The 13,180-nt window shown below is 45.4% G+C and overlaps 3 protein-coding genes across 3 annotated transcripts; 2 read left to right on the plus strand and 1 right to left on the minus strand.

Annotated features, from left to right (window-relative positions):
• Positions 1-2,776: 2,776 nt before the first annotated feature.
• DFJ58DRAFT_668129 (uncharacterized protein) lies at positions 2,777-4,619 on the plus strand (the record flags this gene model as incomplete). Its single annotated transcript, XM_041382670.1, has 2 exons — positions 2,777-3,571; positions 4,521-4,619. Coding segments are annotated over 2 exons (894 nt in total), but the record flags the coding sequence as incomplete, so codon positions are not given.
• Positions 4,620-10,279: 5,660 nt separating this feature from the next.
• On the plus strand, positions 10,280-11,061 carry DFJ58DRAFT_845914 (uncharacterized protein; the record flags this gene model as incomplete). The annotated part of the gene is made up of 3 exons (XM_041393220.1): positions 10,280-10,288; positions 10,318-10,600; positions 10,655-11,061. 3 exons carry the CDS (start codon positions 10,280-10,282, stop codon positions 11,059-11,061), a joined length of 699 nt encoding a protein of 232 aa, XP_041238353.1.
• An 866-nt stretch (positions 11,062-11,927) lies between these two features.
• DFJ58DRAFT_845915 (uncharacterized protein) lies at positions 11,928-12,653 on the minus strand (the record flags this gene model as incomplete). The annotated part of the gene is made up of 1 exon (XM_041393221.1): positions 11,928-12,653. The coding sequence occupies one exon, from the start codon at positions 12,651-12,653 to the stop codon at positions 11,928-11,930; it is 726 nt and encodes a 241-aa protein (XP_041238354.1).
• Between the last annotated feature and the right edge of the window lie 527 nt (positions 12,654-13,180).

Below are 13,180 nucleotides of genomic sequence, written 5' to 3' on the forward strand. Positions count from 1 at the left end.
GCCCCAGTTGCTCATATGTTGCTGCGCCAGTGGGATTGAAGACCCTCTTGGGCATGCTGTATCTTTGCACTTAGGCCTATGCCTGGTGTGCTACACACTACTGCAGACTTTCTCTGATATTTCAGGTGTGCCAATCTATTCATATTTCACTTGTCGGTCTAATTGGTGAGTTATCGATATCTTTGATCTATAATAGTCTCCTGATGCATCTTCGTACTTCACCCATTATAGCATTCATTACTTTAGCTACGTCTTCCTTTTTGGTAAGTGTCCTTTTCATTATATCACTCATTGTATACTGACCAGCGCTTAGACTCTAACCATACCATATCAAATCCTGAGGTGTGTTTGCCTTGTGCCTGTCAGCACACCTCCTAAACTACTTTGCAGTTTCCCATCATGCCCAATGCTCTGACAGTGTTCAAGGGTGATCCGACACTTTGTGCATGTATGTGATATTTGTCTTTTAGCGTTCTAACTTACTTACGTGCATGCGTACTGCAGCTTGGTTACAATCTTTCAATGCCCTCGCCATCGCCATCCAGGGCAACTTAGTCATCACCACGCCCAACATGGACTTTGTTCCTAAGTTCCACCATTTCGAAGAAGAAAACATACAAGCCCGCTGTCCTCTTACTTAAGGGTCTTATGTACGCCGCTTATATAGTGACAACACAACTATATAGGATAAGACTTATTGCCAGTCCTTAAGTACATGGTCTACGACTTTTCTAGTTTTCGTGGTAGATAATGTGTGAGTTCTTGGGAGGATTTATTTCAATATACCTTCTTTCCTTGTTCCTTGGTTAGTTTAAAACAATTTGATTCTGTATACTGAGTCTACGGTATGAATTGTGTCTGAGAGTTAGCGTGCTCGTGTATCGTGTAGCATGAATCGTGTAGCGTGAATCATGTCTCCCTTCCTGTAAAAGAGAGAGGAAAATAGTATGGGTTAAACTTAGTTAGATTAGCTGATAGATTATATAATCAACCCCTGTAAGGTAGTATATAATTGAGTAAATGTTTCTTAGTCTTACTTTGAGGCTAATGATTTGCCTGTACTTAGGTTCTTACTTAATCTCACACTGTTTGAGATGAGTGAAGGTGGGAAGTGCTCCATTTATTACATGGCAAAATTGGGCTCCTTATATACCTTTTGGAGGCCCTGATTACAAAGCATGAATCATCACATGTATTGGTAAGAATGTGCTTACTAACAATGCCATTTGGTGTGTTGAGTCAACCTGTTTACTAATTTACATTATATATACAGTGTAGTTTACAAAGCATGACAAATCATGGCATGAGTCATCACATGGATTGGTAAGGACGTGCTTACTAACAATGCCATTTGGTGTGCTGAATCAGCCTTCTTACTAAGTAGCTTATAAATACAGTTAGGAATCTTACAAAGCATGACAAATCATGACAAAACATGATGAGTCAAGCTCAATCTTTACAAATCATGATATCTACCAGTCACATGACATGCTTACAAACATGCTTGGTGGCTGAAAAGAAAGTCTGTTGGCTGAATATGCCTGAGGAAAAATAGAAAGAGATGGAATGTCATAGAACAAAATAGAAATACATGGAAAAATGGAAGTGAAGTTTGAAAGTGAAAATACTAGCTAATAACTAAGGGGAAAATGATGGGGTAACTTGGTGATAGGATACAGTAGGGTCTATTATACCTTCCTTATCACACCTCTTGTGTATCTGTCATGGTATGAGTTGCATACCATGCATGACACTGTGCCGATGGTCGTTTCGGTGTCGTTGACTGCTTTCAATGGCCTCAAGCCTATGATAATGTCTTTTGCAATTCTGTCTGCATTCCTCGTAAGGAGGTCTACCCGTTCCCACACCCACTTCACTGGGCGTGGTTCACCCCCAAGCAAAAGGACTTCAAGATCATTCCAGGCAATTCATTTCCTGTAGGCATGCTTGCCTCTGACAAGGTCGAAGGATTGGAGTCGCTCCTGAAATTGGTAGACAAGCGTGTACAGGACTGGAGGGCCAATCAACAAGGTAAAAAGGATGTCATTGTCAATTGCGTCATCTCTCTTTGACATGGTATCTCCCGGCTCAAAAAACATCCCTTGACCCTTCGCGATCTCCTCATCTTCGTCATGGATGCCCAACGCCTCTTCCTCGAAATTTACTCCTTTATGGATTGGTTCTCATTGCCCAACCTTGCATCTCCTCTGGCGTCGGGACTGTCACCGTCAATTCGGAATGGATGGGCGCTTTCATGCACGAGAGTGACATGTGCAACAAGCTCCATATGGCCAGTGTCCCTGTCTGGTATGTCTGTACAATGGCGTACATACCCGCTAAAATGAAGGTGATCAAACCTGCATTAATCACACATCCGGATGACATCATCATCTCGATGTATGCAGAGGGCAATAGAATCCACCCTTACGACATTATTCATTGTGGCCAAGGTGGCCACCAGCACCAACTTCACGTCCGTTGCCTGTACTGCGGCACAACTTTCAGAAATCCCGACGTCACAGTTCCTTCATTCACTTCATCAAGCAGTATCTCTATCCCCAATTCTTCTGCTCTTGCGCCATCCTCTCAACCATCTGCTGCTGGAAGAGCACCCCAAAAAACTAATAAAAAGTATAGGCAACAACCTTGTAAGTGAACCCCTACTAATTGCTTTACGTTACTTACTACTGTATCAGATGTAAAAGAGGCTCGGCCTACCCAGCCCTCCCAGTCAGGGGAATCCAGGGACAAGTGGAAAGACTCTGAGAGCCCATATCTTCCGCCCTCTCTTTTGCATTGGGATGATGCCCTCAAGACTTGCAACAAGGATTCATCTCGCGTGCACATGCCCTACACCATTGATCGGGGATACAGATTCCCTGAACCTGCTCTCCTCCTCAGTCCCAAGCTGCCAGAGCATCTCCAGGGTTATATTGCCGCCTGGCTCACCTGTCGTCTGCTATGGATCAGCCGAGTTGATCATGACCCGCCACGCAACTACCCTTCGCCACAGCTCTGGTGCGACTTCCTCGGCAGCGGACTTACAACCCAATTGCTTGGCGCAGCGCCCAAAGGCAAGGATCCTGAAAAGAAGGGTCTTACAGCGGCGGAGAAGCGAAAGGCCGTAATGAGGGACTTATTTGGTGATGACGTGTTGGAGACTCAGGGAGATCTGTTTGCACCAGAAGGATCGGTAGAATTTCACGGCGAACAAGTGTCGGTTGCCAGTCTCGCTAACCCTCCACGGTGTCTCGCCCAAAGGATCACATGGGAGCTGTTTGAGCTTGGATTCCATTATGAGCTGAGGGATCTTGATCACTACCTGGCCCACAAACATTGGGCAGATGATCTAATTGGTCGCGAGCAGCTTCTTCATTCTATCTTCCCGGGTGAGGCTGGTTTGGTCATGTGGTCAGAGCAATTTCCGGAGGACAACTACAGCATGTGGAATAACACCTTAATTGGTGTCCTGCCTTACCTGGAGAAATTCCGCAAACTCATCTGTGCTTGGGACGACGCTCTGCCGCTTCTGGTTGCCCCACTGACCCCAGGTAACTTCACAGATACTAAGGTAGAGGACTTGTGGATTCGACCAACATCACGTGTGTGTGACATGGTGTGACACTGCATGCATAAGCCATGCCGAATGTATGGCAATGGTATGCCAAGCTACAGTAAGTACAGTAGAAGTGTAATGACTTTGGCACGGTGAAGTTAAGGTAGATTAAGAGGTTGCATAATAACAAATGAGTTTCAGAAAAGTGGAATACTAATTTGTTTTGATTGCGGGAGAACACGATGACCATGAAATTTTTTTTATTGCCCACGCAGCCTGTGCGCCGTTGAGGCCATTATGATAAGCTTCGATAAATCTTGTGGACCGCATGGCGAAGCTGAAGATTGGTTGTCAAAGATCAAAATATTTATCAACCCCTGAATTTCAACTTTCAAGTGGGATTGAAGTCACTCACCGTCGTATCGACTCCAATGGAACAGCGTCGAGTGATGCAATAACATTGCGCTTGAGAGCATCTTCTGATGAGAATTGCTCCTTCACCCGATACAGCCATTTTTGTAGCATTGGAAGTTGAGCTGCTCACATTTTTATCATTTTCTGAGGTGTCTGAACTTATTTTTTTTCCTTGGATGCCCACCATGCTTTAAGGCCTGCACCACAATGCTTTCGTGCGTGCGGCTGGTCAATGTTTCAATGTTCAACCATGAGCTCTGCACCGGGTGACACTCTCAGCATCACGGCACCTCTGCATGCGGAGTCTTGACAGACTTTAAGCCTCCGCTAGGAGGGTGAATTTATTGAAACATAGTTAACTAACTCATATCTCCACTTCTGCTCATTCAGAAAATATCAATGTCTGCATAAATGCATTGTCTACCCTCTGATATTACAGATTTTGTTCTCGTTTCCTGGTTGAACAGTTAACCTCCGTTTTGTAATTTGTCACTCAATGTAACACTTTGTCACATGACATTGGTCGAATCCACAAGACCTCTACCTTAAGTATTGGGAAGTCATGCATGCTGCGACTGCCTTTTATGTGGAGACATTCTTTCGTCGGTTTGGCAGGCCCCCCATCGTTCCCCATTCCATCCCTTTGTAATCAATACTCTATAATTGCAGCACTTTTGTACTAAGCATTTATTCCCTTTCGTTCTAAGTTTCTACTATAAATGACAATTTTGCTATGTTTCATTACTTATTGATCACCATAATGTGCTGTCAGATAAGGTTATACTTTGTGTTAGTAGGATATGTTGCAGTGTCCCCTAGTCCCAATTTAGTGGCAAGGTGAGTGCTTCCTTCAGTTAACTCCGATCTGATGTGTTTTTGTAGGCATCTTACTCCCAAGTCATAGCCAGTGATCCATGTCGTCCTGCTATTGTATTTTTCTATTCATTTTTATCATAGCCATTATTGATCTATTCGCTCATGCAAATCGGGATTGACTGTGCATGTTTCTCTACTCACATTTCCACTAACACCTACATTACGATACTTATGGCAGGAGATGCGAAAGCATCCGCTATGCAGTTATGTTATTCAGTAAGTTTTCTCTTCCATTAATTTGACGTTATCGTCACCCTCATTAACTCCTAGAGTAGAGTCTGCCAGTCAGTCAAATCCCCAGTACTAATCCCCCTCAGATTTGTTCTCCTTTGCACTATCCCAGACTGCGCGCCCGTGGACAGTTCCTCCAACTGACTTTGTGTCGTTGGTGGCCTTCCATGTGACTTCGAGTCCACGGCATTCATTATAGCTGTTCATCGTCCAAAGCCCTGCCATCATGAACCATCAACCTCCAAGGTGATATCCCTCACACAGGAAGAATGCCCTTCAATTCCGCAGCCAGTCACTATTGTCTGTGAGTCTTGGATGAACACGGCATGGCAACGTCCTTGTCAGACTAGAAAGCTCGACCTATATCTCCCTACCCTGCCTCCTGTGTTGGTCTTGCCCGGACGCCAACACCTCATGCAGCAAAATGTCTGCCATCCGTTGTCTGTGTCCAGGGCAATGGCAACACAAGAACATACCACCGACGAGGTTCTCTTCAGTGACTCCCTACATTTTTACAATGATCCTATCCGCCTTCGTCTCACCAGCTCATAGAAAAGGGCCAACAAGTGGCGTAGATGGTCACAAGATGTCATTCTGTCACTCCTTGTACCATATCTATCCTATATCCAACAAACTTCGGCGCTACGTTATACCAACGTGCCAGGACAAACTCAGCAACATCTTGGAGTTTGCCAAGCTGGATGTAGGACTCGGAGTATTGCAGTTGCATGTGTGCACTTCAACGGTATGTTATTTATCACTCTTCTCCACAATCTATCTCATGTACCCTCCAGCATTGAAAGAAATTAACATCATCACATGCCCTTGTTTCCCTGCCCCCCTCCAACTCCTTTGTCGTGGTCTGTTTCCATGTGCTCCTATCACTCCCTCACTCGCAGTGGACTTGCGCATTTTAGAGTTCATCCGTCTTCTCTTTGTACGCCAGTCTCCCAACCAAACCGTGTGGTGTGATGCGGTGGAAACCTTTCTAGATGGAATGGGGTACAAGTTGTCATGCAAGGTTAGCCTTTCAAATCTTCTTGCGTACAAGGATGCTTAGTCTTTCATCAGAATAACTTGCATCGTCGTTTTGGCAATGCTTTTCACTGGTACCGAGTGCTGAGCATCTTGGCTCACAATCACATTTCTGCTCTCATCGCCGACGTTCGGAAGGGCCAGGCGCGTCTCCCACTCATCGATCAGCCAAATGGATACCTTCGTTCTTGTTGCCTGCTTTGTTTTGGAGGAAATGTTTGCCATGGAGCAGATGCTCGTTCCATGTAAGTCTGTGTCTCAGGTCGTATTCTACCACATTTAATTGATGATACCAGCCCAGACGTTATTGTTTGCATAGATGCTTGCTTTACTCAAAAGTGTTCAACTAATCCTTGTGGTGCTAGCAGTATCAACCCTCCTAATCCAACTCCGACCTTCTTTCTGTCGAATGACGATGTCAAAGTGATGGAGGATTTTGTGCAAAGTTGTCGCAGAGAAAGACGTCAAATGCGGGCCTTTAGAGTGGAAGGGGACGAGGATTGCTATGAAGAAGGGATGCGTGTGCCAGTGTCTGTGTTGAATGGATGCGGAGAATCCTTTGTCGCTGCAGACAAAAGTGTGAAAAGGCCACTACTCGTTTTTTTTACCGACACAGGCCTGATGGCCCTGCTATGTAGACATGACCGTGTGCTCTGGCTTGCCAACCTCACATCAGCGGGGAGAGAAGCAACACTACGCACTCGCTCTCCTGGACCAGTTGTTCAAGCATCTACCCCCTCAGATGACCATAGGACTTCTCTATGACATCAGATGTCAACTCGAATGAAGCTGCCGAAAATGGAAACTTCTCGATAACAACACTCTATTGCGCATATCCTTCGCTGTTGCGGTATTCCATGCGTATGGTCATCAATGGCCCTGTCAGGTCATCTACCACCCGAGGAAGCGTGAGGGTTTTTGGATTGTCTGATGGCGAGGGATGCGAATGATTGTGGAGTTCTCTTAAGCAACTCATCCCATTGTTGCGCGTTTCTGGGGTAAGTCTACATTCATGTATTATATCGCATCTCTAACTCTACTGTAGTTCCATCAACATCTTTTCATCCTCGATGTTCAAATTCACCACCTGGACACAAAATCCATCCAAGGCTACGGGCATTGGCTCCATCGGCGATGGCTACATTGCCAGACAAAGAAGAACGCAGCTCTGGACAGTTTACTGGACTTAGACATTGACGAGGATATCCTTTGTGCTGAATGGAAGGCGCAAATTGCTCACCAGACACAAACCCACCTGTCATATACCATATATGTTAAGACCGTAGCTCAAGGGTAGACAGATCCGAAGGGCTTGGCCTCAGCTCGTGCGCTGTGCCCCTTACCCGAGTACATGCCCTTAATTTCAGAATGAAGTCCAGATGGAATCCAACAAAGTCCGAAGGACTTCCGGAGGCTGGCTACTCTAGTAGAGTGCTAGAGGACTTCCGGATGAGTGCGAGAAACTTCCGGAGGAGTATAGGAAACTCCAGAGGAGTTTCATCCGCTGTATCAGATCCGAAGGTAAGACTTCCCAAGGTAAGTTCCCTAGATAGAAACACATAGAGGATAGGCTGCAAGGGACAGAGTCCAAAGCAGGATAGGATAGGAGGAGTGGTCTGAAGGACAGGACGTCCGGAGGTCCGAAGGTTAAGACGTCCAAAGGGTGCGTCGTCCAAAGGTTGCATCGTCCAAAGGTTGCGTCGTCCAAAGGTTGCGTCGTCCAAGGTTGCGTCGTCCAAAGGTTACGACGTCCGAAGGTTACGATGTCCGAAGGTCCGAAGGTTTACGAGGACCGGAGGAGCGGACAGGATTAGGACAGGAGGGGAAAGGCTACTATGGACAAGGTCCAGAGTAGAAACAAACAGAGGTAGACTACACTATGGTAGAGTCGGATAGACGGGTTTAGACAGAAGTCTCGGAAAGACAGGAAGTGCCGGAAAGGCAAAACTTCGGTCTAGGGAATCAATCCCTAGACTTCAGAACAGAGACATAGGGGACAAATCTGAAGGTCTGGATTTCCGGCCTAGGGAATCCATCCCTAGGCCTTAATGGAAAGGCAGAACTCAGATGGACCAAAGTCCGAGACAAGAATGAGTGAAGTCTAATGTGCGAGAGAGCAAGTCTATGTTGAGACAGAGCAAAGTCTAAGGCGATATTCGAACTAAGGAAACTTTACAGGAGTTGTACAGAGGTTTATATACTGGACGCGATCCGAGAGGATCAGGTAAGCTGAACACAAATGCTATGTACGAGCATGTGGAAACATATTAGTAAGTATGAACGGAACATAAGTAAATGAACTCAGATATGAACAGAGTACAAGGATCAATAAGCAAGACGGAAACAGAGATAACCGAAGTCCGGAGTCAAGGGGATTACCATAAGGAGATAGGCGCTGATTTAAGGTTTGGGCCTCGGATATGAGTATAGGTCGGATCCGGAGGTCTAGAGATATCGGATGAAGCGTCTGGATATCGGATGAGTGGATCCGGAGATCTAGCTGAATACGAGACTAGGATATGGATCATGGATATAGACCGATAGTCTAGGGAAGGTAGAGTCCGAGATGGAATGAGCTCGGATCCGATAGGACCAAGGGTGGATGAAGCAGGCTTAGCTGCGGAGGTCCGAAGGTATTGATATATGGATGTACGAAGGTGTACGGATTCAAACCAATAGTGGACTGGAGGACTGAAGGCATGGATAAGGGTATGGAGTCATGGATAAGGGTATGGAGTCATGGATAAGGGTATGGAGTCATGGATAAGGGTATGGAGGTCCGGATGTGCATCCGGAAGGCGTCCGGAAGGCATGGGAACATCATCGGACGAAGGTCCGGAATACGGGATATGACAATATATCTGGGTACAGATCCAAAGATCCAGATCTCAGATCCAATGGACATATCTGTCGTCCAGTCCACAGATCCAATCTGATTCTTATTTCATGTCCTGTTCATATAACTCTAACTAGCGTTCATCTCCTTTCGGTATTCCTGTACACCGGTATACCAGTTATCCTTTACTTCCGCTATGCTTACTGATCCGCTACACTTACTGATCCACTTTAACTTATACTTCATTCCTGGTTCATGATTTGTGATCCATCCGACTTACCAATACACTGTGCACATATTTTGCTTATACTTCGTACATAGCCTCGTGCCTTTGCTTCTTGATCATTCCATTAGTTATCCGTAGTATATAAACCCTTGTACATGCACTGTAGTAGATCAGTTTGAATATCTTCTTAGATTGCACTCATTCCATCTGGACTCTAAGTCCTTCTGTTATCCGTCCGGACTTGAGTACAATACTCTTGTCTACTCCGAGACTTAGGATTGATTCCTATAGTCTATATATCCGCCTCTGTCTTCAGACAGTCCTCACCTGTTAGTTTCTAGTTCAGATCTGATCTGGATTAGCCGTTACTCTACATGTCCGATATCCAGAAGCCTTAATGGATCTGTTATGATACTTATCCATCTCACTAGACACAATACTCTAGTACTCTGAAATAAGGGGTAAGACTCGGGAAAGGGGCACAGTGCACGAGCTGAGGCCAAAGCCCTTCGGATCCGATACCTCTTGAGTACAGTCTTAACACCACCCCATGTAAGAGTTCTACTAGTGTTCTCGCTGCCTCACTGATTATATTGTATAGGGCAATCCCAGAACAAGGCGGCGGAGGTCATCACAACTATCCTTGCACTGGAGAAGACCCTGGATGCTCACGAGACTTCTGTCCGTGAGCTAAAGATGCAGCTTTATGTAGGCTCTGTTGCTAATGTTGTGGAGTTCAATCTGCAGCTCGCCGATGCTCGGTCATGACATGCCAAAATTGCAGATACCCTTTGACGTCATACAGCTGCTCTTGGAACGCAAGGAAAGGCCAATCTTAAGACGATGAAGAACGACATCTATCTTACAGTCCGCTTGAATGCTCACGCAGTAAAAACTCGTATTCGGGACTGTCTCCGTCAACGCAAATTTGAATTGGAGAGGCTAGAGAGATCATATTGAGCAACAGTTAATGGTACATTAATGCTATTTGGCCTTCCTCTCAGCACGTCTCATGTGTTTTCAGTGGAACATAAGCTTCACGTGAACACCCAGTATTCAATCAAACACCGAGAACCCGGGATTCTCAAACTGGTTTCGACTTACAATGGCCTATGTACTCAGCTACAGTCTCTCATACATCAGGGAAGAGCTCCCCCCTCTGCTATTCCACCTCACCCTATTGCTCATGAGGGCATCTTTCTACTCAATGTTGATGACAAGATCTGGCAGGATATTGGCCTTGACGACGATGGTATGCATGCACCGGCATGGTTATTGGATGAGGCCACTAGGTCTGGTATTCATTTACAACTTGAAGTGGATTGGTGCGTTGAGGAAGAAACTCGTTTGATGCAAGAGTGGTCTGTGATGCAGGAGTGGATGTTCACAGAGTGGGAGGCCATAAAAACTGTGTTGAGGGATGCGGGTGTGTCTAGTCTCAGTAGACAGTGAATGTGAATCACACTTAATTTGTTGGCAGCTGATGATCTTGTAATGTCATTCCACATCCAGGGCCGCGCAGACGAACTTCTTCACATTTGTGTTGTCTGGAAGAAGAAAGTTCGAGAGATCCCTTGTGTGTGGCCAGTCAAGAGTTGGGGTCCTCAAAATGAAGACTTACTTCGAGCTGCTCAAGACCAGGTGCACTCATCATTTTTCCAGGACGACGATGATGATGAGAGTGTTGGAGTAGAGGAAGAAAGTGACAAGGAAGGTGATCCGGCATATTGTGAGGTTGGAGATGATGAACTAATGGATGCAATTGAAGAGGTTGCATTAGCTGATGAGTACAGGGATCAGGATGAGGATTTTGTTGATGATATTGAGGATAGTTTTATGCCTTCATCACCTACCAAATTGTCACTTAAAAAACGGTGCTGCATATAACATTCCCTACTCCCATGTTAGTGGAGGCCAGTTGATTATTAATCAAAGCTTTGATGCTCTTACATAGTGTTAGTTAGCTTACGTAGTCAACATACTGCCACGCCGCTGCTATAACATCCCCTACTCCCATGTTAGGGAGGCCAGTTGATTATATTAATCAAAGCTTTGATGCCCTTACATAGTGTTATTAGTGGGAGTCAGACTTAGTGGTTCATACCTTGATCCTGACTCTGATTTTTGAGTTGGGTCTTCAACCTGAATCAACTATAAATTATTTGAATGCCCCTGAGTCTTATCCATCACACTTGATATGTGATATATAGATAAGTATGTTCACTTGGTCAATTACTACATGCTCCGTCCAAAATTCTACTCTGTATCAACTGACAGACTGTGCATCTTCCAAAATTCAGGTGTATATCAACCCTCAGAGATCCAGATTCGCCACCGTGCTTCTTCCAAAATTCTTGTCCATGTCAACTGATTATTTCCATCACTGTACTCCTTCCAAAATTCAGGTGTATATCAACCCTCAGAGATCCAGCCTATTCCGCCACCGTGCTTCTTCCAAAATTCTTGTCCATGTCAACTGGTTGTTTCCATCACGCACTCCTTCCAAATTCAGGTGTATATTAACCCTCAGAGATCTAGCCCATTCCATCACTGTGCTTCTTCCAAAATTCTTGTCCATGTCAACCCCACAAAATCCTTTCCCATCCACTGGTCCTTCCCATATCTGATTATGGTCTTTTCCCATCCACCATGGTCCTTCCCGTATCTGATTATAGTGCTTTCCTGTCCACCATGGTCCTTCCCATATCTGATTATGGTCCATTCCCATCAACTGTGGTCCTTCCCACATGTGATTATGGGCCATTCATCCGCCATGGTCCTTCCTGGATCTGATTATGGTCCATTCCCATCAACTGTGGTCCTTCCCACATGTGATTTTGGGCCATTCCCATCCACCATGGTCCTTCCTGAATCTGATTATGGGCCTTTCCTATCAATTGTGGTCCTTCCCATATCTGATTTTGGTCTTTTCCCATGACTGTGGTCCTTCCCTGTATCTGATTATAGTGCTTTCCTGTCCACCGTGGTCCTTCCCATATCTGATTATGGTCTTTTCCAATCGACCGTTGTCCTTCCCACATGTGATTATGGGTCATTCCCATCCACCATGGTCCTTCCCGGATCTGATTATGGTCTTTTCCCATCCACTGGTCCTTCCCATATCTGATTTTGGTCTTTTCCATAGACCATGGTCCTTCCCGTATCTGATTATAGTGCTTTCCTGTCCACCGTGGTCCTTCCCATATCTGATTATGGTCTTTTCCCATCGACCATGGTCCTTCCCACATGTGATTATGGGCAATTCTCATCCACCATGGTCCTTCCCATATCTGATTATGGTCTTTTCCCATCCACCGTGGACCTTCCCATATCTGATTATGGTCCTTTCCCATCAACCGTGGTCCTTCCCGTATCTGATTATGGGCCTTTCCCATCCACTGTGGTCCTTCCAGTATTTGATTATGGGTCTTTCCCATCCACTGTGGCCTTTCCCATATTTGATTATGGGCCTTTCCCATCCACCGTGGTCCTTCCCATATCCGATTATGGGCCTTTCCTATGCACTGTGTCCTTCCCCTGTCTGACTATGGGCTTTCCATGCAGTGCGGTCCTCCTGTGTCTGTCAACCCTAATAAATTTGGTCCTTTCCATCACCATTCTCCTTCCAACATTTTGTGTGTGTCAACCATGGAGATCTGGCCCCTTCCACCACCGTGCTTCTTTCAAACATTTTGTCCATGTCACCCTAATCTGAAATCTGGCTCTTCCATAATTACGCTCCTTCTAATGTTATGTTCTTTGCCATTCTACCACCATACTACCTTAAGACATGGAAGAAACTGATGATGATGTGTACTAGTGACCAGGAGACTACTTCATCTGTGATGTGCTTGCATTACTCTGTTATTGTGTGCTGCTCTTGTGCAATGCTACAACAAAATCATCAAATTCAACCTCTGGAATTCACCCCTTTCATGTGTGTAAAGTGCACATGAACTTTGAGCAGGCCCAACCCGATCAAGAATCTACCTTGGTCTACTCCCTC

Source organism: Suillus subalutaceus (genome assembly GCF_016647625.1).
Source record: "Suillus subalutaceus strain FC151 chromosome Unknown DFJ58scaffold_152, whole genome shotgun sequence".
Taxonomy (NCBI): domain Eukaryota; kingdom Fungi; phylum Basidiomycota; class Agaricomycetes; order Boletales; family Suillaceae; genus Suillus; species Suillus subalutaceus.